General features: G+C 44.9%; 1 protein-coding gene across 3 annotated transcripts in view; it reads right to left on the bottom strand.

The window, feature by feature from the left end:
* The window catches only part of LRCH1 (leucine rich repeats and calponin homology domain containing 1), a 154,439-nt gene that overhangs the window by 11,593 nt on the left and 119,413 nt on the right, over window positions 1-23,433 (bottom strand). For 2 of the 3 annotated variants that reach the window (XM_053916316.2, XM_053916315.2), the window contains 5 exons: window positions 23,081-23,134; window positions 22,275-22,347; window positions 11,782-11,891; window positions 10,054-10,191; window positions 7,196-7,273 (listed from right to left, as the gene is read on the bottom strand). In XM_053916316.2, the coding sequence (XP_053772291.1) occupies window positions 7,196-7,273; window positions 10,054-10,191; window positions 11,782-11,891; window positions 22,275-22,347; window positions 23,081-23,134 (453 nt within the window). Of the gene's footprint in view, window positions 1-7,195; window positions 7,274-10,053; window positions 10,192-11,781; window positions 11,892-19,151; window positions 19,248-20,321; window positions 20,328-22,274; window positions 22,348-23,080; window positions 23,135-23,433 lie in introns of all 3 variants that reach the window. The other variant, XM_024568455.4, reaches the window with a different exon arrangement.

The following is a 23,433-nucleotide window of genomic DNA, read 5'->3' as shown; positions in this document are numbered from 1 at the left end:
TGTCGTGATGTCCCTGACGTGGGCTTCATTCAGACTAACACTCGGGCCAGGCCTACACTCACAGTCCACAGTGACCTGTCTGAATTACACCGTGATCCCTAAAGGAAAAGGCATGGGTCGGGGACTGTCCTCCTGCGGGGAGCACGGGCCGCTGCGGCCCAGAGAGCCGCTCTCCGAGTCCACCAGGAGCCTCCGTTCTCCGCAAGGAGCTACGATGGGAACCCCCCACAGCTGCTGGGGAACCCGGGAGTCTGTGGGCCCCTGTGCTTCCCAAATTTCAGTCTTAATGAGCGGGGTGTCGAGATTACACTATTTTCTCCTTTAAAATTAAAATAGGAAAATACTAAAAAAGAGGGAAATTTAAAGAGGCAAAACACCACCGCGTATTTACAAAGCGCCAGTAATTACTGCCAGGCAGTGAGAAACAGTGAATATACTCAGAGTCCCTAGAGGTCAGTGTGGCCGCCAATGCTCATTACCAGGGGCAGAAATCACAGCCGCCAGAGGACGACCGGGTTCCCTCACCGGCCACAGCTGACCACTCACGGTCGGCTCTGGTTTCCCGAACTCTACGGACACAAACCGAAATGTGGACGGAGCTGGCAAAGGTCTAGTGGACAGGTGTTCTGAGTGTGACCAAGTCTGAATTCCAAGGAACTTAGAATACATTCAACTTATTTAAATACTTTAATTTGGAAAGTCAGTATGCTTACAAAGTGGTTTTTTTTTTTTTTAAATCTAAAATACCCTAGCACAGGAATGGCGATGGTCCTTCAGCCACAATTCCACCCGTACCGATGGGATCATCGTTAGCACCTGAATATCCTTCAGGATTCTAGTTGTAATTCAATTTGGCTGGAGCAGGAGCTGAGACACCGAGTGCCCTCTCCCTGTGGACACACAATGAACACCTTCCACCTTCCACAGAGGATGCCCGGCCTCTGCTTCCCAGGCAGGTGGTGGGTGGGAGAGGGGAGAGAGGGGGGCCAGGACCACCGACATGTCTGCCCCATGGACAGAGCTGCTGCCCTTAAGCCTCTGCCGCATTTTCTCCGGCAGTGATGGTGACCGTGAAGGACGGGCAGCTGGACAACAAAGCGCATGTCCAGTCTAGGCTCTCTTCTCTCGCACAGAGGGCACGCCTGTTAAATTAAGGAAGAACCTCGCTCCTCAAAGAGCTACGTTTTAAAATCGAATAGAAAAATCTCCCTAGTGAACCAAGTAAGTACCTACTTTCTAATACTTTTCATGTTTCATAAATCAGAGATTTCTCTCAACCGGAGTCAACACTACAACAGCCCTACATTTGGATCAATTTGGGAACCGGCAATAGCCAACCACGAAGTCCCTCCATCAAGGTCAGGGGCCGGGAATGGCCTAGCTGACTCAGAAAAGGCAAAGGAAGCCTCAGGATGTCCACGATGAGCCTCGTGACCCCCAGCCTCAACCGGAGTCAGATTCTTGGGTGAAACAGGCCAGTTCCTGAAGAACTTGGACGCCCACTGAGGGTAGAGGCATCTCCAAGGTCAGGTTGAAGCTTGCGCCAGGGGTCACAGACGATTGAGAAGTCTGACCCCTGGCACAACACTACAAAGGACGATGGGATGATGCCAGTGACATCCCCCAAACCCCAGGTGTTCCGGGCACCGTGATGTGGGCCTTGGAGGCTGTTCTCCCGCAGCTAAGCAGCTGGTGAACGCGGAAAGTAGTTCTAGGGCTGCTGTGGGTTGTAACTGAGCTTCCAAGGAGTGTGAGAGCTCAGAGAGACCTTAGGGCCTGTGATTCTCAAACTATGTTTAGCAATAGGGCACTTTTTCCGCCCGTAAAGGAAAACCCGGCTGGAAATCCAACATACCCCGCAGGCAAAAGAGAATGGCCCTGGCCAAAGCCAGGGACTGGGAGTGAGCTGCAGACTTGCAAGGGGCTGTCCCTCGCCTCTGCAAGAGAATCAAGGGCTCTGCTGAGGAACGTGATTTAAATACCCTGCTTAAGGCGGACGCCTGTGCCTGGCAGGGAGCTCCTGCGCAGAGAGCCTGTCGGTGCTGGGAAGAGTGCGGGCTCTGCACAGGTACAGGCACAGACGCGGGTTCAAACACCAGCTCTGCAAGCAGCTCAGGAAATGACCTTGGCCTCCTCACAGTATGGTAATAATACACTTACCTCAAATCCCCAACACTGGATGAATTATTTTATTAACCAATGTCACCCCAATAAATTTAATTTAACAAAAAATAAAATAAAAAGGTGATAAAAAGAAATTTACACCTAACAAAAATCCTCAACAGCAAGCATTTGAGATGACCCCCATACAAGTTCTCAGTCAAGTTAACTGCTCCTAGTTAACTAGTTCTCAGTCAACGGTTAAATGCCCCCAGTTAACTAGTTGTCCATCAATGCTTAACTGCGCCTAGTTAGCTAGTTCTCAGTCAACAGTTAACTGCTCTGACGGTTAACTGCTTCAGTGGTTAACTAGCTCACAGTGCAGGTGGGGCCACTGCACCCCCAACCTTGCGCATCCCCCCCCTCTGCTCACAGATGGGTACTCCTCACTCCCTCTTCTTTCCTGTTAGGTTCAATCCATCTGCATCCCTTTATTGGGGGACGGGCCCCAAACAGAAAACCCAAACCCCAAACCCAAGGAATGCGCAGCGGGAAGGGAAGTGACCGGCTGCCACGACTCTACAGAAATGGTGACTCCCGCACTGAAAAAGAAACGCCGTCAGTGAGGTCTCTGGTCCACTTTCAACGAGCTCTCCTTGGCATCCTCAGCAGCCAGCCTCTGCCTCACTCCGAATCCCTCACAGTGGATGGAAACAGGCCTGCGGCTGCTCTCACAGAACTTCTCCAGACCCACCCCCCAGGTTCCACTGTTCTACCCCTGAGACCCCCGCCCCTGGGCTGAGACGAGGGTATACACCCAGCCTCATTGCAGCGTCGCCAAGGGCAGAGGTCTGGAGGGCCATTGCCTCTCTGCGCACCCTAACCTGAACACAACCAGGACGCCTGCACCTGGAACTCGGAAGGCAGCGGAGCTTAGCAGTCAGCCCGCCAGAGCCACTCCGCCCGAGCACACAGCCACAGGCTTCAGGGGGCCTGGCCCACCCCGAGGCCGGCTCCGGGAATGCTTCTGTAGGACCTGTAAAGGAAATGCAATAAGCTGCAACAACAGAACGGCCCACTGTGTTACTTCATACGTGATAATGTCACTGAATCTGCTCCGCAAGCAAGTTCCACCCGTGTGAACAATTACACCCGTGGCCGACCCTGACCGGGGCTCATGGTCTCAAGCTGTCCTGCTGTTACCAAGGGCAACAATGTTCAGCTGTGACTTTTCAGTCTCTGTGTTACTGTCCATTAGATATTTAGTTAAAAGATACAGAACTCAAGGTCTCTGTGGCTTATGGGTGTAAGTTATGGATAGAGACGAAAGCAGAAAAGGCTTGCGCATTAGGAGGAATTAACTGCTTGTTGCTGGGAAGTCAATGAATATTTCGTTACCCAAATAGTAAGTCTAATGCTAATAAGAAAGTGTAATGTTGCAGGTCCTCTGCTTTTAGGTCTTTTTATTTTGTTTTTAAACTAGAGTTATTGGGGTGACGTTGGTTAATAAAACTACATAGGTTTCCAGTGAACGATTCTGAGGCCTTATCTGTATACTGCACCGTGTGCCCACCACCCAAAGTCAGATCTGCTTCCTCCACCACCCGTTCGACCTCACTCACCCTTCACTCCCACCCCTCCCCCGTCCTCTGGTCACCACACGGTTCTCTGCGTCTCTGAGGTTTGTGTGTTTTTCTTGTTTGGTCATTTTTTGCTTTCAGTTTTATATCCCACATGAGTGAAATCATATGATTTTTGTCCTTTGTGCTTGATTTATTTTGCCGAGCATGATATTCTCAAGGTCCATCCATGTTGTCGCAAATGGCAGCATTTCATCTTTTCCTATGGCTGAGCAGTGTTCCAGTGTATGTATACCCCACAGCTTCTTCATTCGACCCTCTGTCAAAGGACTCTTGGGTGGTCTCCTCGTATTGGCCACCGTGAATGATGCTGCAGTGAACACAGGGGTGCATGGATCTTTGCAAATAAACGTTTTCCAATGTTTCAGGTAGATTCCCAGAAGAGGGGTTGCTGGGTCATAGGGTAACTTTGTTCTTAATTTTTTGAGGCACCTCCACACTGTTTTCCATAGTGACTGTCCCAGTTTCCATTCCCACCAGCAGAGAATGAGGGTCCCTGTTCCCCACAACCTCTCCCACACCTGTTATCAACTGTCTTGTTGATAACCGCCATTCTAACAGGTGTGAGGTGGTATCTCCTTGTAGTTGTAATTTGCATTTCCCTAATTTTCATGTATCTGTTGGCCATTTGTATGTCTTCTTTGGAGAACTGTCTGTTCAGGTCCCCTGCCTGTTTTTTAATTGGACCATTTGTTTAGTGTTGAGTTGTATGTGTTCTTTATGCATACTTTTTATATTAACCCCTCGTCGGAGCTGCTGTTTGCAAAGATCTTCTCCCCTTCCGTTAGTGGCCTTTTTTGTTTTGTTGGCTTTTTTCTTTTTCTTTTTTTTGTTGCAGTGCGGAAAGAAGCTTTTTAGTTTGATCTAGTCCCATTCACTTATTTTTGCCTTTACCTCCCTTGCTTTTGAGGTCAAATCCATAAAATCCTCTCTGAGACCAAGGTCCATAAGGTTAGTACCTATGTTTTCTTCTATGTAATTTATTGTTTCGGGTCTTATATTTAAGTCTTTGATCCATTTTTGGATAATTTTTGTACATGGAGACAAACAGTAGTGTAGTTTCATTCTTTTGCACGCGGCTTTCCAATTTTCCCGGCGCCGTTTATTGAAGAGGCTTTCTTCCCCACTGTGTGGTTTTCCCTCCTTTGTCGAAAATCATTTGCCCATATACACGTGGGTTTATTTCTGGGCTCTCAGTTCTGTTACACCGGTGCCAGCCTGTCTAAATGTCTGAGTGCAGGTGGAGAATTTCTCCAGCTAGACTGGTGCTGTAACTCTATTTTTAGTGTAAACGGCCAACTGTAGTGTGCCCCATACATACACTCCAAACGCCACCCCTCTTCACTAGAGAAAGAAATGCAACTAAGTGGGAGGGCGCCATTTCACCCCTCCCCCGACTCCGTATCACACTCCTACAGAAAACATCTCCTTACTTCCGATAACTTATTCCTCCTCCATTCATGAGAGAGGAAAGCAGGAAGATTGGCCCGTTGCCTCCCAATCAGCAATTTCTGGTTTTCCACTAGAATATTCCTTCCTTCTTTTAACATAGCTTGTTAAAGAAGTTCCACTGCTAACTAAGACTAACCAACAGACCTTTTTTCTGGTAGCAATGAATTTAATGTGACTTTAGTCACCAGTAAAATGCACTTGGACTGCGCATCAGGGTTAATACACAAGTACATGTACACACACACACACATACACAAGGAAAATTGAAAAATCTCCTCAAATCTTAAAAACAATTCCAAAAATAGCCTCGTGGGATATTGGCACAAAGTCCTTTACTCCCTGTAATTCTTCTCAGGAATTATGGGATGCCTATGAGTGCTAGAGGCGTCATTCGAAAATTATAATAAATTTTTCTCTGCATTTTTGTAATTTCCATTGCCCACCTTAAAAGGAAATCAGAGTTACCAGTCTTTACTCACAATAAATGGTGACGTGCATTTCCGTTTCATTGTGTATTACCACGAGCCAAACAAACTTCAATGAATTTACAAATAGCGCAAGGGGCTGGGTCATAACTTATTAGTGCTTTCCAGCACAGCCATGAATAATTCACCATCTGACTTGGCACGACAGTTTTAATTCGAATATGGGAAATCTTATTAGCCCATGACAGAATGAGATTATTTTAAAAGCTACGTGTATAAGACTGCCACAAGTATCTGAAGCCAAGAATGTATATGCAATATTTAAATGCACATATACTATACAGACACACAGATTAACATTGTTGAAAGACATCTGAATTGATCACAAAGACATTTAGTCCATACATAATGATTATACTCTTTTAAAAAAATAATTTGTAAGCTTCTTTTTATTGCTATAACATCTCTGAATTAACGATGTTTTAATAATTATTTTCCTCAAATAAGGTAAGAAGCCCATTACTAACCCACCACCAAACTAGAAATTAGGGAGATGAGGAAGGAAGGAGGAAAAGAAGGAAGAAAGTGGGGAAGGAGAGGAGGGAGGGGAGGGCGGAGGCAGGGAGACCGGCAGACAAGCCTTTCTCAATTGCAGTAACTCACTGCTATCCCGGAGTAAAATGTAATTTCTTCCCATACTCAAAAACAGTATCTCATGAGGGTCTGTAGTTACCTTACCCCTGGAATATTAGAAAAGATAGAAGAAATGACAAGAAATAGAATTTCTGTCCATTTCCATTTATCACAATGATGAAAAACTTCTCAACATACTCCCAAATCTGAGAGGATTGGCTTTTGTCTCCCTAAGACACCACCTTCTGTTACCAACAGCAAAGGCGGGGGCTTCGCCTGCGGGGAAGGAGGAGGGGCAAACTAGACTCGGGCGGGCTGGGGGGCTCACCCAACCAGGCCACAGCAGCCTGAAGGGGGAAATGTAAACGCAAACCATTAACAAACCATAGAGCAACACACACACATTATTATTATTATTATTAACGGTAATGATTAATAATAATAAAATTCATGTTTTTAATGCTGATTAGTTTGATCCTCTACCCGAAATGCAACTACAGGAAATGAAAACCAGCAAATTAGGTGTCAACCACAGCTGTGCTTTGCTCGAGAGCTTCAATGAGGAGAACCACCAGCTCTAAAAGTCTACCCTGCTGGGCCTGATCCCAGGCTCACTGAGGCCACGGCCACTTCAGCTCTTGGAGGAGAAAATGGAGCTCAGTAAACGTTTTGCTTTTTCAAGTGTGGAATTACACACTTATTCCAAAGCCTTAAAGAAATTATATTCCCCTTTTCCTCAGACCTGACCATACTGCTTTAAGACATTTTTTTATTTCATTGCAATAGAGCAATTTAAACTAAAATTTTATATGACTTATTTAATATTATTCCCTTAGAAGGGCTGAGTGAAAAAGGATGTACAAAGTGGTATCTATTCAGTGGGTTCAGACACATATAATTAAAACCTTTACTGAAACACGGCTATTTGAAGAAGTTTGATGTTACCTCTGGTACTCCTAATTTTCGGCATGCTTCCAGAAAGTTTTCCACATTTCTTCTGCATTTGGCCATGCTAAGCTTCGGCTGTAATGCAAGTACACGGAAATAATGAATTACTAAAAAAATAATTTTAATAATACATTAAAATCTAAACTTCCTAAGTGGCGCAAGTAATACACGTTTACTGAAGAAAAAATATACAAGCAAATAAAAACCTATCTATCCAGAAATGTCCACCTAGAGATAAGAATTATTATTATTTCGGGTTATATTTTTCCAGACATTGTATGCATACGTTTGTGTCTGCTCTCTGAAACTGCAAAGATGCTCAACACCATTCCCAAAACGAGGCCAGCCCAGTGAAGTCAATGCAAGTAAGTTTCAAGCTACAAGAAGACCATTTCCCACCTCTGGAAAGTGAGGGAGGGCCCACGCTACGGTTGCTGCCTACTTTCCGTTAGAAGAGGACTTGCTACAAACACACTAGTTCAAAGAATCAACAATTACACAAGTCACACCAACGGGGAGGCCGTGGTTAGTCACCAAACTGTCCCCAACTGAGGGAACCCATTTAAAGGGATTCTTAGCGTACTGACAGTGACAGCGATTCTATTGGGCACTACATCCCCCAGCTTGGCACGGAGAATGGACAGCACCGGTCTCGTGAATGAAAAATGAGCAAGCTTAATGCTGGTGATCGCCCGGGTACAAAGGCACCCCCATCCACTCTGACAGAGCGGTCACCACGTGGTCACTCAGCTCTGGTCTAGCTTGAGATGTTAACGAGTTCAAGAAAAGGCCAGTGTAGTGTGGTATCGGTCATAGCTGGGGGCAGGGGGCGGCGGTTGTTACAAGGAGGAAAAAGAAAAGAAAGAATGTAAGTGCTAAGGAGACCACGGAGCAGAGGCGATGGCCCACCAGGCTGCCAGGGGCCTGGGCAGCTTCAAGGTGCTAGCTGAAGAATTTTCAGCAAATGGACACTGGGCAACAGCCTGCATTTCTCAAATATGTTACATTCTAAAATGTGTTATATTATGTTACACTAAACATGGATATTTCGGAAGAATTTTAGTGACATGGGGAAATACTTAGGTTTTAACAGTACATTTTACGAACTACAAATGAATAGATAAACGAGATGCTCACAACTGAGAACCAACTTCAATACAGACAGAATGCTAATGGTACAGCAGCCAAAATGCTAACAGTGACTGTCTTCGGCCAGTGGGATAAGGAATGATTTTTTTTTCTTCTGATTTCTCTGTTTTTCACCCAGTAAGGCATTATTTCTCATTATATTTTCATGTAAAACTTTACTTGAAGAAGAAAAAAAGGTGAAAACCAAAGGACTTCAAACAAAATGCAGCATTTTTCCTGAAGAATTAATAAAGTTACAAATGTATATAGATACATGATTCATCGTGTTCTCTTACAACCTTTAAAATGGTAACTGTACGTTTAAATAGGAAGCTGAGGACTCGCAGTTTCTTCCTTATAATTTGGGGACAATTATCACACGGGATTTCAGTGCACAGCTCAGGGGACATTATGGCAGGCTGGATCCCACCTGTACAAACGCCAGAAAGCTGCACGTGGGGTTACAGGACAAAACTCCCGGCCCGACCTGAGGAAGGCAGCCCCATGGGGACTTGAAAGAGGAGACAAGCTGATCTTTCTCCTGCTATGTTTTCTAAAGCAAAAGGTGGTCAAACTTCCCAAAGGAAAAACGTGTTCCATAGTGTAAAAGGGAAAGTGGACGCGGACATGGGATCATCAGATCAGGGGAAAAAAGAGAAGAAATTAGGACAAATAGTGCCAGGTGAGGGCGCCCTGGAGGCGGGAGGGGGGAGGGTGCAGACAGGCCTCACATGGCTCGTGCACCACACTTCCCATCCGATCCTTTCAGATCCTTTCAGGAAGGTGGGGTCTTGAGATCCCAGACTCTGAGTGGTGGAAGTCCACTCAATATACACGGATGATGAGAACAGCTTGCATTCCTGTGCCAATCCCCTGTGTTACCTTGTTTCATCCTCACAAGAACAAGAACCATGGTAGGGAAAAGCACATAGAGGTGAAAAGTGGTTAAATAACTTCCGAAGACACACACTGGACTAGAAATTCTTGTCTTTTCTCTGCTTCTCTGAACCCTGCGGGGGCGTCAATGAGAGGTTCACCCCTGACTCCCCCACCCGCAGCTGCCTGGCCATAAAAGCGCCTGCGTAGCCCTCTTCCAGATGGTGACCTGCTCAGAAATATACAGGGGGAGGAGCCACAGGCCAGCCCAGTGTGCCCTGCAGAGGGACAGGATGCTCAGGGCATTAAGGAGTCCCACTCACCTTCACACTCCCCGTGGTCCACCTGGACCTCCAATGAGCCTCTCAGCGCCGTGAATGATCCAGGAATTTTGGGCGGATCAACCTCTGGCTTGACAGGTTACTAACAATCTTTTATACAGAACCCACACCTTTTCAGAGCTTCCCAATAAAATCCCCAATAATTAACAGAGGAAAGAGAGCCTGTTCGGAAGAGAAGCTCCCACGGCCTTTTCACTGTGTAAATAACCCTTTGTGAGAAATGAATCTTTATGTCCCTAACGTCTCAAAGGTAAGCACTCCAACCAGTGATCTCATAGATGGGATTTGCTTTGTGTTTGAAATCAATTCCTTTCCGTCGTTTACATGTGTAAATAGTCTCCCTTCTCACAGTGAAAACGTTGCTTCCTTCAGGCCCTTTCCTTTCTGCTCTCCCAAGGGTTGGGGGCCCAGCAGAGGGGATCTTGGGGACCCCACTGGCCTCTTCAGCCAGCAACCCCGTCCCCAAAGAGCTGGTTTCACGGGAACACTAGTGTACGTGGCGTCACTTACCACTGCTGGAGAGGGCACGTGGATGCTGGCAACGGATCGCGGGCGGATATGATTGACCAGGTGGCAGAGGACGACGCCGTCCAGGAGCGCGGCCCCCAGGTCCTCGTGCAGGCTGACCTTGAGTCTCATCTCGATGCTCTGTGGTGGGGTCAGAAGGATGCTGTTTTCAGTAACGACCCTGCACACCACCCAGCCCCGGTGTGCAGTGGGCTGTGCCAGCTGGACTCGTGTGAGTGCCCTCTGTGACGAGTGAACACAACAACGGAACCGCCTGGTGACTCAAGTCCCAGGACATGTCCCCACTGCACAGCGGGGCGTGACTGCACACGGGAGGCTGGTGATTTGAAAACAGCTGAAATGGGGCAGCAAGGCCGGCAGAAGCCAAAATGTTGGCAGCGGCTGTCTCTGAGCAGCGGGATAAAAAATGATTTATTTTCCTACTGCATTCCTCTCTTTTCTCTTTCCTCCGATCAGGATTATTTCTTGGTTTATTTTCAATTAGAAATGTATTTCAAAAAGGAAAAAGGTGACAACCCAAGGATTTCTAACAGAATGTAGCATTTTCCCCGAAAATTAATAAAATCCACAAATGTGAACAGGGACATGACTCACGATGTCCTCTTACATCTTATAAATTAATTGTGTATTCAAATTGGAGGCCAAGGGGTCAGAGTTTTTTCTTTTGTAATTTGGGAAAAATTATTAAGTGAGAATTTGGTAGACATGATCCTAATACCACGAGAGCAGCTGGCATCCCATCTGTAAAAAATACTGGAGGTCTCACATCGGGTTATAGGGCAAAATTCACTGCCCAACCCAAGGCAGCGAGAGGCAGATTTAAAAGCAAGGACAAACTGTTCTCCCCCACCCCCCGTTTTCTTAGGCAAAAAAAGTGGTCAAACATTAGCCACCGTCTCTGTGGTGACAGCTTAAAACCCCCATGTCATCCAGCACGAGACTTCATTCTTGGTGGGAACTCAAATACTTTCTCTGGTAAATGATCGATTAAAAAGTTCCGACCAGTCTGGCATAACTATAAACATGTTTAAGTTAGTGTAATACTATTATTAAGTAAATGAATAACAGTGCATGAATTGAAATAATGCTAGCTGCATATATACATGCATTAAGTAGAGTGTTCTACTTACATTATCTCATGTATTCCTCACAAAACCACACTAAGGGAGATCGGAACTGGTTTGTTGTTTTTTAATGCTTGAAAAAACTGACACTCGGGAATGTGAAGTGACCTGTCCAGTATCGGTCAGTCAGCAGGTGACCTGGCTGGATTTGAAACCAGGTATGTTTGCCGTGCTTCAAAGCCTAGTTTTTAAAAATAGAGTTGACCCTTGGCCAACACAGCTTTGAACGGCACGGACCCACTTCTACATGGGTTTTTTTCTGATCAATACATACCATTCTGTAAGTGTATTTTCCTTATCATTTTCTCTAGTTTACTTTGTAGTGAGAACATAGCACATAATGTACATAACAGAGTAAATATGTGTCAGTCAACTGCTGATGTTGTCAGCAACGCTTCTGGTCAACAAGCTGTAAGTAGCTGAGTTTTTGGAGACTCAAAAGTTACACTCAGATTTTGACTGCTTTGTGTGGGGACAGGGGGTGGCTGATGGCCTCCTAACCGCCGTGCTGTTCAGGAGCCAGCTTCAGGGCACGCCGCTTCAATTCTGGACATTGCCACTCAGGGACGGGACATTTCTCGGGTACCTCGCGGAGTTGTTCCACCAGTTCCTTTTCTTCTCTCAATTGCTCCATCTTCCTCCGAATTGTAAACTGTGGGTCTATAGACTCCAGGTTTCTCTGAGGTCTCAGAAACACTGTAATGGGAAGGGGGAAAGGCCTTTATGGAGTGCCCAGCATAGGCTGCCACAACACCACTCATTATTCAGATGAAGCCAGGGGTTTCTTCCTTTATCCCAAATCATTCCCTGACCGCTCGCGGACACAAGGGGAAGCGCAACTTCTCGTGGAAGCGCAACTCACAAATTCTAAAGAAGCCCGCGTGTTATCCTGGGTTGTGCAGGCTGACACAAGCTGTAGTTCTGGTGACAATAAACCGAATCCAGGAAGAGTTTGGGTCATCCCTGCAACCATCCCAGGCCACCTCTTGGAAAGAGGTCCCTCCTCTCTCCTTCTTGTAACATATTCATCCTAAGTTTTCATTTACACCCAGGGTTTCACAGTTATTCATTAAACTCAGAGAATCTGTTTCAAATAAGAAGTCTCTAGAACGGCTTTACCTGTCTAACACAGGTTAATGCTGTTGGCTGAAAGTTTTCGAAAGCTCGGGCTGAGAGCTAAGGGTTGGTCCACAGGGTTACGCAGCTGCACGTGCAGTGGGAAAATTCTGCCTTCTGCCACGTCACTGGCAGCGCAGCCAGAACGGCAGCTCTTCAGAGAGGACCAGAGACTCCTTTTAGAGAACTTGGCAAGATGAGAGGCACTTCAGGGATCGTCCTTGGCTTCAGGTCCTTAAAATTACAACCTCCAAGAATAGCAGCTAACCGTTGTGCTCCCTCTAAAAGAACTGACGCCTCTGGCTGCAGAAGGAAGGGATGCTCTGAACCTCAGAAGAACATCTTTTAAAGACCAGTAAAGACAGTAAAAAAAAAAAAAAATTCTACATAGAGCAGACTGGTTGTAACCAGTGTTTCTGACCAGTCTTTATTAGGATACAAAGCCCAGGGGCAGATTTAAACTTGAATTTCTTCCTCCCTTGAGACTTTTCATCCTGTGAAGACTGAAAGCTTTCCTCACACACAGGAGGGGGCGAAGCGCTGGTGAGAGCTGTGTGTGGCTCGTGGGGGGGGGGGGGGGGGTAGGGGGGAGGTGGGGAGTCCAGCCCTTCAGAAATTTCTGGGCAGAGAACCCCAATTTTAAAAATCAAGATGAGGCAGAAGGCTGCGTCGGCACGATGCACTTCTAGGAATCTCAACCACCACAATGTAAGTAATGCAGAAAAAGAAGGTTATGGAACTTTTCTTCTATTTTGACAAACATTTCCTATGGGCCACTTTAAGAGCTATTTCGACTTATTAGGTTTTTTTAGGTTAAATATGGTTTACAAATATACTTCAACTAAAAAAAAAAAAACTAGCGACAACTCCATTAAATCGATTACTCCGTGCTCACCCAGCTGTGCCGTTTTAATCTCAGTTTGCACCTTTGGACCAAACCCCTGTGGTAAATGACTTGTATTACACGTCTCATGTCTCTACTTTCTTTAGAAATCAGTTCTAGGCTATTTGAATCAGCATTCCGATGCTCGATGGAAGACTGAACATGGACACAGCTTAAGACACCCTGGACTTAGAGTTAATGGAGGAGGGGGGTGATCAAGCGTACATATTTTCTTCTGGATCCTCAGAGAGGAGTCAGCCTGGGGCCTGGGCCTCTGCCTCCAGCTGCCCAGGAAAGTCACAGAGAAAAAGAGCCAAAGGACATCACGAAAGGGATGTCACCAAGGCCTAAGAAAGCCAAACCCCACAGGAAGTGAGACTAGTGACTTAAAAAGCAAAGGCAAGACTGGCAAAGGAAGAAGGGTGGAGCGACCCCGCAGGGAGACGTGAGAAGCTCACAGAGCAAAGGGAACTGAAGGAAAATCTGACAAAATGGGAAGTCTACAAGAAAGCGTAAGTGTATTACACTTGCTTGGACACCATATGGAACCCAACAAAAAATTTGCCCATTAGGTACATCAACCAGAAGGAGTATATACTAAAATGTAAAATCTAGAAATAATACACACCCCGCAAGAAAAGCAGTCAACCAAATTTACCCAAAAAGTCAAGGACTATAGACAAAACTGAGTAATACACAAAATAGCCAGCAAGGGGCGCTCCAACACTATTTAAACAAACCTAATGTTTTCTTTGGAGGATTTATTTTCCTTTGCCTTTTTTTCTAGGGACAATCTTATCTAATACTGCATGTTTAATATTTTCAATATGTTTTTATTGGCAGACTTCATTCTGAATACAAAACGATCAGGAAGTTAAATTAACCGGGAGCTTTTGTTTAAAAACACACAATTCAAGTGTCTACGCCTCGTTAGAACCCTGTGTGAAATGAGGAGATAATGCCATGGCCTCTGGATTTTAAGTTCCTGGTGTCAGTTCTCATCAAAAATTGCTGTGTCTTAAAATAGACAAAATGCATGCCTGGGTATTTGCTCCAATCATGTGAATTAATCACAAAGTGTTAAAACACGCTTGAACTGCGGTTTTTTAAGTGAACATTTCAAATATACATAAAATTATTGGAAGCCATGACTATATAACTACTAGTTTTTGAAATGGATTAGTTACTGTGGACTCTATGAGTCTCCAGGCTAATGATAAACCTACAGAGCACGTAAGTGCGTGCTTATTCTGCTGAGTTTTGTTGCGACAGAATAATCTGAATTGGGGCCATTAGAGGGTAGCTCTGGTTATTTGCCTACAGTTTTCCCCTTTCGGGTCATATTTAAGTAATAAATGCTGTGGTCAATCTTGGACAAAGACTCAGGAAAGTGCTCTACGGGGGAATTATTCTGGTTTTCCTTAATCTCATATCACTAAGTTTCATTAAAAAGTTCCTCTATTTAGTTCAGGGGAGTAAGGTTTTAACTTGAGGCTACAGGACACTATTAAGGGCCATACCATCAGTATCTGGTTTTCAAATCAAAAGCCGCCCTAGTGGTTTGAGTGTAAATAAGAGGAGAAAAGGGGGGGGGGGGAGAGAGCAGAGTGAGTGTGTGTGCGAGTATGTGTACGAGTGAGTGTGTGTACGAGTGAGTGTACGAGTGAGTGTGCATACACATGTACATTGAAGGGGCAGGATGGGACAAGGAGGTGGGTAGGCGATTTAAGATGAAGAAGAGAGATGAGTTCTGCTGAGCTGTTCAAAGACTATCTGTCAAATAGCATCCAAAGCAGGAAAAGATGCTCTGCTCTTATGTGTAATTGAGCCAGCAGAAGAAACGCATTTCTAAGTGAAGGCCCTGCAGGAAGTGGTGACTGTGCTTGGGCAGGGTAAGAGCTTCATCCTGGCAGGCACAGGACAAATCCCACTGGTTTTTCCGTTGCCCCCACCTCCTCCCTCACTCGCCTCCTCTTCCCGGACCTGGGAGTGGGCTGCGTCCTAGGAACGCACGAAAGTCTTGACGTGTCTCCCTCTCCTGGGGCCCATCACTCTCTCACTGAATGGGTCTGTTTCTCTCCATGAGGACTCCGTGAGAGTCTGCTTCTGCTCCCAATTTGCACCTCCACCCGGCCCCACAAAGCAGGTTGTTGGCTGAATATTTGAAACAAGTGTTTCCAAAACTCCCTCTTTGCTGAGATTATCCTACTCTGATAATGTCGTCTGAATTTTTCCTCTCATGGAAAACTTCCTAAAACTTAAGTTTCCAGGTCTGAACAAATTCGACTCTGAAATGCATGATCCATAAAAGCAGAGATCTCGTCTGTGTTTTTCAGAGTCGTGTCCATGGTAACGAGCATCATGCCTAGCATTTAGTAACACTCAATAGATATTTAAGAATGTGAACCAGAAACCATTTCTCTAATGGTTGTAAGCCTATCTTTTAGTTAAGCCGAAAAAAGCACACTACTGTAAAAATTGCCTGTAATGATAATTATTACACAAAATGTACTCTTCATATAGAAATGATCAGTCTATATCATTAATCCTTATTACCTAAATTTAACTCAAGAGAGTTCTTCGTTGTGGACACATGAGGTTTAGAAACTTCGCTCTCAGTTTCTTCTTGGAAGTTAAGAACCTGGACTGGGTGTGATGTTTAAGATAAACAAATTCAAGGGCAGCAACATGGTGGCTTTGGAAAAAATATCCTAAGCTCTAGATCCAAGCTAACGTGAATTAGAAATCTAACTAGTGCCTCCATTCATTCCCTTCTTGTGCCTCAAAATCAATGAGACAGAGCCTCTGACCTCAAAATGCTCACATTTACTCTCCACGGACTTGGGCAATTTCCTCAACCCAGTATCCTTCCCCTACATGGGCATCACATAAAGATCAGTGACAAAATAATCAGCGTGCAGACTCCATGTGACACCGAGTGAGTCAGCACCGGCAGCTGTAGCTTTAAAACGCCCAGGTGACTCTGATACACACCTGAGGCTAAGGACCACAAAAAGACCTTGCACCACCCCGGTTTCCTCATTTGTGTAGTACGTACAAGATTGTGGTAGGAAGTCCGAGAAGATGTCTGTACCCTGGCCCAAGATGGATATGTGTGTTCATTCATTCTCCAGGGGTCATTAAAGGTCACGTTAAAATAAGTACAAACCAGCGCCCACCAACTCATTGCAAATGAAAACGGGCAAACGATTCCAAAGAAGATGAGACAGGTTTTAAAGGGGTGAGAGAAAGACAGACAAAGGGGTGAGAGAAAGACAGACGCAGAGGACATGAGACAGAGCGGAAGCAAAGTTTTCAAATTACGGCAGCTGGAAGGGAAGCCGCCCGGGTGTCCACGGTGGACAGACTTACAGACAGACATGACTTCCACATCCCCCCCATCTCAGGAGGCAGAACTTTAGAGATGGTGGGAATTCAAGCTCCCAGGGACCTTCTAGCCTGTTTGTCATTTTTAATTTTTCTTTCTTTTTTTTTTGAGAATTTGTTTTAGAGAAAAGGGGATTTCAAATGAGATATTTTTGGAGTGAAATGCTAGAAAGCCATAGTTATTGCTTTAAATAGAGTCTACATTTTACTTAAATCTTGAAATTTAAATAAAAGGACAATTTTAACACAAAGCAAGACAGTTGCTAACTCTACCCAAAATAATAACTAAACAAAATATGGGCTGAGTTGGAGACAGGATGCCACTGTATTTGCAAAGGTTGAGAGAGCTGCCAATAGTAAGTCCTGGAGAAAATATGAGGAAACCAAACCGATGCGATACTCAGCTTTGAAATGCCAAGAGAGGCACGGAACAGGACCTCCTCCTGAGCATGAACCAGTAAGAGCCACATGAAAAGGAGTCTGCTTTCGTCTTGCAACATTACTGGTGGACCTACGTAATGAATGCAGCGTCCTTAATCCTAAAAATGTCATGGGAAATATATTTGCATCAGAAGGCAAAGTCTGTCACAGAACAGAGATACTAAGAGGTCAGGGCTGGGAACCTGGACAGGTAATTAATTGTAAAGAAGAGTTCTGCACAGAAAATGATCTGCTGCCCAGGGCGTGTTGCAGACCCACTGTGTGCAGCAATCAGTGACAGCCAGCAGACATCTGATGTGGCTGACTGGGCCACATAAATGGGAAAGCAGGCCCTGTGTGATTATTGTGGTGCAGCATCGGAGCCACATGTGAGTTCCTGAAATTCCCATTCAAACAAAAAGCACCGAGTAAGCATTGCAGGGTTACTGTATTTTCAGGAAGATTTCCACAGTGCTTGTTTTCTATGAATTCTTTGGATTGTTAATGAAAAAAGAGGCAGTCTGCCCTCCTAACAGGCACAGAGTCCTCCGTGAGCAGGTGGACGAGGAAGGCATATGTGGTGGGCAGTTAGGAGCCCTGGGCGGGGCTCACCTCCATCTCTGCCTAGCAACGTGGCTGGACAGGTCACCTCACCTCTCTGGGTTTAGTTGGCTCGTCTGCAAGGATAGATGATACATGGGTAGTCTACATGTATCACAGAAGACGTTATACATGTTACACAGAAGACGGCTAGACCTTCTCCAGTTTAAAGAACAACAAAAACTACCAAAAAAGTCCTCTGGTTTCACACATCACTCCTAAGGAAATACCAAATCACACATAAATCGTTCATTCTAGGCTTCAGTTCCTTTAAACAACATCAGACGCACAAATAACCATGTTTTCTGAAAAAACAAAAATGTCCCTCCTCCCTCCTTTTCTATTTTTAAGTAAAGGAACAGTTTATCAAGAAAGTCTTCATTAAACCCTCCTTCACTTCCAGAATTTAAAACAGAACCATATGCGGAGGGACTTCTGTGTTGTTGCTGTTGTTTACTCATTTTCAGTTAAAAATTTAGAAAGATTTAGAAACATATGAAATAATAAAACCTCTGTTGCAACTGACCTGCCAGGATATATACATAGCTTTCCACAGAAGAAACCTGGAAACGCAATTTTGGTTGAATTTTGACCAGAAATCACAGCAAAGGTTTTAAATTTATATTTTCTATGTCTTACATATAACACACTTAAATTTTTACAAAAAGCTTTATGGGGGAATAGATCTCCCGATTGTGCTGGCATTGTGGTGATTTCTCACGCCTCCCTTCTGGTCCCTGTAAACCACACTCTGCTAATTTACCCTGCAACAGAGACTCCTCTGCACGTGGTGTGTGGCTCTACATAATTATAGTTCATTTATTTCCATCTCTTGAGCTACTTAAAACATTCAATGACCTGAAAAGATATCAACGTTAATCCCAGCTAGGTGGCCTCGATTTTCACTTGCCCTTCTGATTCTCAGGCCAGGTTACTATTCTTGGCTCCTGTACAGATGAACTGACACTCAAAAAGGCAGAAGGTATCAAAAGTCAGAAACTCCACGTAATTTGCAAAACCACAGGAAAAAAGGGGAAGGCAAGTGATTTCATTTTTAGAGATTTCTCTGTATGAACATTATTTTCAGCATAGCACCCTAGGGTCAGCCATCAGCCACAGCACTCATATCTGAATTACCTGAAACATTGCCCACTCGGTAAACATGGAGAGACCAAACTCTGAAAGCATGTCGTTCAGACGCACGAGCAAGCAGAAATAAGCCAAATGGGCAAACCCCAGCCTTTTGTGAACAAGCAAACAAGCCAAAAAAACAAACAAACAAAAAAAACCAAGCCAAGAAATTAGAGAAGCCTGGACTGTCAAGTTCTCCCCAAGTTCAGAATACTCAAGATAATTAAAAGCAGCCTGACATCTGCTGGCGAACAACACATGCACTTTTCGGGACGCCCCTTCCCGGGTCTGCTCATTGGCTCTTCTCTTGGGCATGCGCGGGAATACAGCTCTATCTCCGGCTGCACAGAAATGAACGTTCCGGTACATTCATCGGCTTATTCATAAGCAAGTTGAAGAAAAGGTACAAAGCCACCTACCATTGTCACTGTCTCCTGCAGATGGAACGCTGTAGCTAGAGCGGTCCCATGTCTGTGCCTGCGTGAGTTTGTTGAAGGAGATAGGGAGAGTGAGGCCTAGGCCGGCGGGAGAGCGAGAAAGCCGGTCCGTGCGCGTTGCCCAAGGACCGGGACAAACCAATGGGCGGTGGCATTTCCCAGACGGCACAGGGGTCGTATGGAAATGAGGCGGGTTTCACAGGGTGGGGTTTAATTTCAAATGGACAACAATAGGAATGAAAGATGGCGCGTGGAATAAAAAGAATGATAAAAACTGAGGGTTAGTACTTATCAGTCATATACTTTGCATGCAGTTAATATCGTTAATCTCAACAGTGCCCCAAGCCCACGGTGCATCACGGTAGCAGAAAGGAGGAGCACCCGTAGATTACAGATAAAAAGCGAAAGACCTACCAGATACTTTTGTCAAAGACCTTCTAAATAACCATCTTAGCAAATACGATTCACACAAACCATTTGGTTACAGAGTCCAAGCTTCACCTGCATAGCTACATCCACTATTTAACAATAAAACTATTATAGAACTGGAGTTTACTATTGTGGGTATTTTTCCCAAGGCCATGTAAAATTTCTCTTTGAAGATGTCTGAGTCCACTGGCAGGGTTTATCGACAGGTGAATGTAGCCAACTCTTTCCCCAGCTCCTGATGTACACACCTCTCAGTGCTATCTTCAGTATCTGTCAGCATAGCCCTGGCTGGTGAAGCTCAGTGGATTGAGCATGGCCTGCAAACCAAAGGGTCAGCAGTTCGATTCCCAGTCAGGGCACATGCCTGGGTTGTAGGCCAGATCCCCAGTAGGGGATGCACACGAGGCAACCACACATTAATGTTTCTCTCCCTCTCTTTCTCCGTCCCTTCCCCTCTCTCTCAAAATAAGTAAATAAAATCTAAAAAAAAAAAAAATATCTGTCAGTATACAAAATGACTTTGGGCACTAGTAGACTCTCTTTAACAACAAACCTAATCAACCAATAAATGTGAGTCGACTTCAAAGACTTCGGAGTTGGTTATTTATGTAATGATAACATCGTTTTTTGCACTAAATTTCCATATAGCACTTATATGTTTAAGAAATATGTGTACGGACCATAAACAGGAAATATTACTCAATTATAAGAAAACGAATGGACCTGGTTCTAGGAACCAATAGTTGGGTGTGTACAGTTGTCTTTCTTTGGAGGAAAGCACAAGAATGAAAACAATGTTTTCTTTAAAGTTAACTATGAGCTTACTTTAAGAACCTAAATTCTTATTCCAGTTTGCTGATCTGAGCAGTCTGTTTTTATTTATAACACAGAAATCACATGAATCCATATACTGAACTATGAAATAAAAATTAATTGGCTTTGAAAAGTTCCAAAGCTACTCCATCGAAGTGGATTTCTACCTTTTTAAATTGTATCATCTTCAATTAAGATTACTATATATATGACTTTCTAGAGAATGTGAAAAATACCGCAATATGAGTATTTTTAAATTATTAAATATTTTTAAAAGTTCCAACACATAATGCTAGTTTTATAAAGGTCCAACATCTACCTGATGTTCTGGAGACACATCATTTATAGCGACCCACCTCTATGGAGCTTTCAACCACTAGACCAGTCTCCACCTCAGGGAGTCCACATTACCAAAGCATTGGACGCTGGGAGAGGAAATTGTCTTTGTTTTCTGCTATTCAGAATAAATACCCCATTTATTTTTCACCACTGCAAAGGATCCGAAATCGTTTGCTTCTATAGGACAAATACCATGTTGAAAGCTGAGTATTGACTCCACACAAGGAACAAAAAATCATGGAGACAATTTTACAACTCAATTGCAAGGAAGCACATTCAAAAGAATATTATTTTTTTAAAGAGCAATTTCACTTTTGATGTGAGGTCCTAGGTGTGCAGCGGTGCCTCTCTGGATGGGCTTTCCCTGAGGCACCGAGGAGGACATGTGCCCTTGTGTGACCTCCGTCTCCCCCTACACACTCCCAGGTCTGGTTGTTTTTGCTCAGTTCTAAAAACGAGGAGGCCAGCCGTTTGAATTTATTTCATACTAAAGAGAACCCCTTCCTATAAACACCTCTGAACAGCCCTTGCTACCCCCAAGCACTTTCTCCACCAGCTTTGTCCTACAGCAGGGGAGCCATCACACCTGGCTATAGGTACCCACCCACCAATCAACCTGCTGGGAAAAAATTCCTTTATGAAAGAATTATCTTTGTTTTTTCTATGGGTATCACTTTCCAAAATATACACATCCAACTTCTACTGTTACCAAAAAGCTTTACTGAAAACCCCAAGAATATCTGAGTTCTTTAGTAGATTTTGCTTAAAAGTGCCCGAGTCCTTATTAGCACTTAGTGAAAAGCATTAGTCGTTGAGTCTAGGCAAAACATCTACGAATCAAAAAATACAAAGAAGCACCAGAAAGAAGGCCGGCAGTGCCAGAACTTTAAGTACGTGGAGAAATTGGAAGAAACAAATATTTAGTCCACCCTCTTAAAATCAATAGATACTCTGCACATTGCATAATTTACATTTGTGAATATACTAGTAAGAAACTAAAAGTTGGTAATATAAGCAAAATTTAAAAAAAGGACTCTTGGCCAGGCTTGGGAGCCTTGAAATCATCCATCACCCTGTTAAATTGACCCTGCCATTGACCCTTGACCCTGCCAAGGGTCAGAAAGCCAGGGAGGGGTTCTCACCAAGGAGACACCTGCCTGAGGCCTCTCCAGAACCAGGAACCCAGGGGGTAAAGGACGAGCTATTTTATCTTCCCTGGATTAAAAAAAGTCAATAGAAAACTTCTTCCCTGATATGCCCCACCCCCTGCTCCTCTTTGCTCTGATTCAAAAGGAGCTCAGGTATCTATTACTGGTAACACAAACAATTAAATCACCGAAAACAAGGCTCCGAAGTCCGGCCCCCCCCCCCCCCCCCCCCCGACGCTGCAGCCTGCTGCCAGGCTCTGATGCTGGCTGGCAAACTCACCCACCGGCAGCGCAGATGAGGCTGTGACCGCGTAGAAGGCTACGGAGAAACCTCAGAGCCCTTTCCAAGTTTAAGAGCGCGGAGGATTAAATTTACCTGATCGCGGCTTCAGGCCAAACGGGGCTGCGCTGTGGGCGGCAGGAGAGACTGCGGAAAAGTTATCTCTAATCTGTGATGTTAAAAGGAAAGGACATCTTGTTACAAAAAGAACAAAACAGAAGCAGAGCTATACGGGCTTCTCTATGCTGGAGGACTTGAACAAAACCACTGCCTTTGGCCCGCGCTGCTGCGTGATGAAGTCCTAATTAAACGATGTGATCACCAGCGCATCTTCAAACGGCAAACGCCTTACGTGGCATAATCGACAGGCTATTGTTTGCGGGGAGACCCTTCTATTTCTTATTTGCTTGTGATAACAGTACTTCAGGATTGCGTGATACTGGAAATCCTCTTCTGCCCCAGAACAGATGTGTGCATCCCTGTGTGCACACACGCACACACATCCACCTCCCAGAAGGCACACCTCCTGAAGCAGCTCTCACAGCACCCTGAGATGAAGCCCCGGGTCACACGGAGCAGACTTCTCACCCACAGGGAAACCACACACGGCCCACTTAGAGGTCACAACGCATGCTCTGTGCTGTGGAGCGGAATTCTTTCCCCCTCGTTTCCTATAAAGATGTTCCCGTATTTGGCTTTCAAAATACATCTTCTAAAATTGATCTTTATTGATGGAGAGGGCCAGATAAGGCTCCGATCACTAATGGACTGTCCCTGCAGAGGGTCCACAGTACAATCGACTCAGTACCCAGGGCAGTATCCGACTATTTACTTCTGTAAAAGATACTCCCATTCAGGCTGCACTGAGTATCTTCGCTTTTATTAACCTTCCGGAAACGTACCTCATTTGGAGAATAGTCGCTCCCATTGCTCTGTGATGCCAGGTCATCTTGCACCTCGAAGAAGAAAAAAGTGCACGGGATGCTGCATTGGACTACAAATTCGTGAGGCAGGAACTGGGTCTTTCCTGCCTCCCTCACACCCCCGGGCACACGCTGAATACACACTGCATTAATTAATTAGTGTGTTAAGTAGCCAAGGAGGTTATACTTACATTTTCTAAAAACATGCAGCTGTGGTCACAGAAAAGCACCTCTGAAGTATCACATAAACCAAGCAAAGGGATTTCCCAGAGCAGGGGTCAGCCTGACCACCTGTGAAGACCAGCCCCCAAAGGCTCCACCCCCATTGAGTT

Source organism: Desmodus rotundus, chromosome 13, assembly GCF_022682495.2.
Source record: "Desmodus rotundus isolate HL8 chromosome 13, HLdesRot8A.1, whole genome shotgun sequence".
NCBI lineage: Eukaryota > Metazoa > Chordata > Mammalia > Chiroptera > Phyllostomidae > Desmodus > Desmodus rotundus.
The sequence above is the reverse complement of the archived record's forward strand: the minus strand, read 5'-3'. Positions and strand labels throughout refer to the sequence as shown.